This window comes from Orycteropus afer, unplaced genomic scaffold (genome assembly GCF_000298275.1).
Source record: "Orycteropus afer afer isolate SDZICR_OR568_19922 unplaced genomic scaffold, OryAfe1.0 scaffold00061, whole genome shotgun sequence".
Taxonomy (NCBI): domain Eukaryota; kingdom Metazoa; phylum Chordata; class Mammalia; order Tubulidentata; family Orycteropodidae; genus Orycteropus; species Orycteropus afer.
The window spans coordinates 10,945,404-10,948,146 of NW_006921648.1; the positions used below are offsets into that span (position 1 = coordinate 10,945,404).

Here is a 2,743-nt window from a genome sequence, read left to right on the forward strand (position 1 = left end):
AGGCCACCCAGGGACCTGGGTTGGTGTAAGAGCCTGGGAAAGGCCTCTGTCCCACTCCTGGGATCCCCCAATCGGGCAAGCAAAGAGGGGGAGGGCGAGAGAGAAGGGATGGGGGGGAGCCCTGGGGGACAGGAAGCTGGCCCTCAGTAAGCTGGTCCTGCAAGCAGCCGCTAGGCCTCCAGTGTCTGGCAGGCAGGCATCAGGCCACCCGGCCTACGCATGCAGGGGCAGCCCGGGGCCCGGCTGGGAAACGGGGACGTGAGAGTGAGGCCTGGAGAGCCCTGGGAAAAACCACCGTGGCTGCCGGGCTTGGCGAAGGCAGAATGCTCCCAATCCGGAAATGCCACCGTCAGAGGAGGAAGGGGCAGGGAAGGAAATCCCACCTCGTGAGCACCTACTACGTGCCAGGTGCTGTGCGCATGCTCTGCAGAGGGGGTGGGACTTAGCCCCACTCAACGGATGGGGAGAAACAGGCAGCCCAGCCGGAGCACCGACTGGTGTCCACAGCCCCCTTCACGCCGTACGTGTCCCGTTTAACCCCACGGACTACCCGTGAGAAGTACCTGCTCCTCACTTCCCGAGGAAGACACGCGGGCTCGGACAGGCTCCTTTCCAACATGTCTGGCCAGGTGGGGACAGAGTGGGCGCTTCGACCCGGTTCTGTTGTTTCTGCCTCCTGGGCCAGCAGGTGGGGGAGACAGACTGGTCCAGGAAGGGCTAACAAGGACAATGAAACCAAACCGGCAGCCCGTCCGTTCTGACTCACAGCAGCCCAGTGTGTGGAAAACTGCCCCATGGGGTTTTCAAGGTCGGGACCCCCTTGCCGTCAATCACTTGCCCGTGTGAGCCACTCATGGAGTCCCTAATTGTTGGGTCAGTTCCAGCCCAGCGACCCCATGTGACAGAGCCGAACTACCGCATGGGGTTTCTAGGCTGCAGTCTTTACAGGAGCAGACCGCCAAGTGTTTTTCTTACAGAGCCGCTGGACGGGATCAAACCACCAACTTTTCCATTAGCAGCCAAGCGCTTAACCGCAGTGCCACCAGGGTTCCCTAATAAGGGGCCGCTTTGTATCAGGCACTGTTCTGAGCAGTCCATGCTCGCTGATACGCTGAGTCCTTGGACTAGGAATCCTGCATGATAAGGGAGATGCAGTCAATGAGCATGCTCCATTTAACAGGGGAGGAAACAGGCACAGAGAGGTGAAGGGAGTGGCGAGCTAGGAAGAGGGTGGGCTAGGATTCAAATCCAAGCAGTCCTCTTGGTTATGGGGGGCAGGGCACTCTGGGGTCAGCGGGTCCCACCCAAAATTAAGTCCAGGTCTCAACCCCAGGTGGTGGTGGTGTTATGTGCCGTCGAGTCGGACCCGACTTATAGCGACCCCTCCTTGGGTTTCTGAGGCAGTATCACTACGGAAGTAGATTGCCCCATCTTCCTTCTGAGGAGTTAGTTACTGGTGAGTTTGAACCGCCAGCCCTCTGGTTAGCAGTCCAGTGCCTTAGGCACTACGCTACCAGAGCTCCCAGTGCCAGCCTGCAATTCTGAGGATGGCCACTAGGTGGCGGTACTGCACAGGCAGTGGTGCGTCTGCAGGCCAGCAAGAAACTGGGACATCGGTAGGTCTTCCCATGGGGCAGCCAGACGGCAGAGGCCCCACCCACCTCCAGCTCACAAGAGAAGTCGGGCGCCTGGGGCCTGCTGTGATTGTGGAGGCGCAGGCTGTGGTCCTGCTCTGGGGCAAGGCCCAGCAGGCAGTGGGCTGGCAGCAGGAGCCCGCCACGGTCTAGGGCATACTCCCCAGAGACTGAGAGGGCCTGGAAGGAGAGGCCGAGGTGAGAGGTCAGGGCCCAGGGCACGCTCCCTGGAGACTGAGAGGGCCTGGGACCAGAGGTCAGAGTCAGCAGTCGGCGTCCAGGGCTGGCAGCCTTCTGACCCGCCACTGCCCTGGAACAGGCAGCTGTCCCTCATGCCAGGCCTGTCCCGTCTCCCAGCCTCCACCCCTGCCCACAGCCCTTCCACCACTTGGCAGCTGGACTGACCTTTAAAATATGCAACCCAGACGTCATTCTCCTGCCACAAGCCCTTGGCTCACCCGCTGCCCTCAGAAGAGGCCCCAGCCTGTCTGGCATGGCCTCCAGGCCTGCATGATCTCCCTGGACCTCACCTCTTGCCCTTCATACAGGCTGCCCTGTGCACCTCAAACGCCCAGCACAACCGAGTCGCAGGGCCTGAGTGCTGGCTGTTCCTCCAGGCCTGGTCAGCAGGGCCTCCCCCGGCCCCTGCCCTTCCCTCGCTTCATTGCCTCGTAGCACTCACCCAGCCCTGACTAGGAATCGTGTGACTCCTGTCTTCCTCCTGCATTGAATGTGAGGTCCAGAAGGGCAGAGACCTGGTCTCTTTCACCACCTGTGTCACTGCCCCTAGAACAGGGCCTGGCATATGTGAGTCCTCCAGTGTTTTCCAAATGAATGAATGGATTGGATTTAGCAAACCATGGCCCAAATCTGTCAGTGCCTGTTTTTATAAATAAAGTTTTATTGGGACACAGCCATGCCCGTTCTTTCAGGTGTTGTCTGCAGCTGCTCTCATGCCACACGGCTAAGTTGAGTAGTTGTGACAGAGAATACATGGCCTGAATTTAGTATCCAGGCTTCACAGACAAAGTTCACCACCCCTGGGATGCACGGATAGACAGATGGCTGGGTGGGTGGGAGGGATAAGGATGGGTAGGTGGATGGGTAGG

The 2,743-nt window shown here is 59.6% G+C and overlaps 1 protein-coding gene across 1 annotated transcript in view; it reads right to left on the bottom strand.

Annotated features, from left to right (window-relative positions):
- LOC122149921 overlaps window positions 1-2,743 on the bottom strand; it is a 160,166-nt gene that overhangs the window by 20,590 nt on the left and 136,833 nt on the right. The window contains 1 exon segment of the mRNA XM_042780798.1: window positions 1,569-1,814. Coding sequence (XP_042636732.1) covers window positions 1,569-1,814 — 246 coding nt within the window.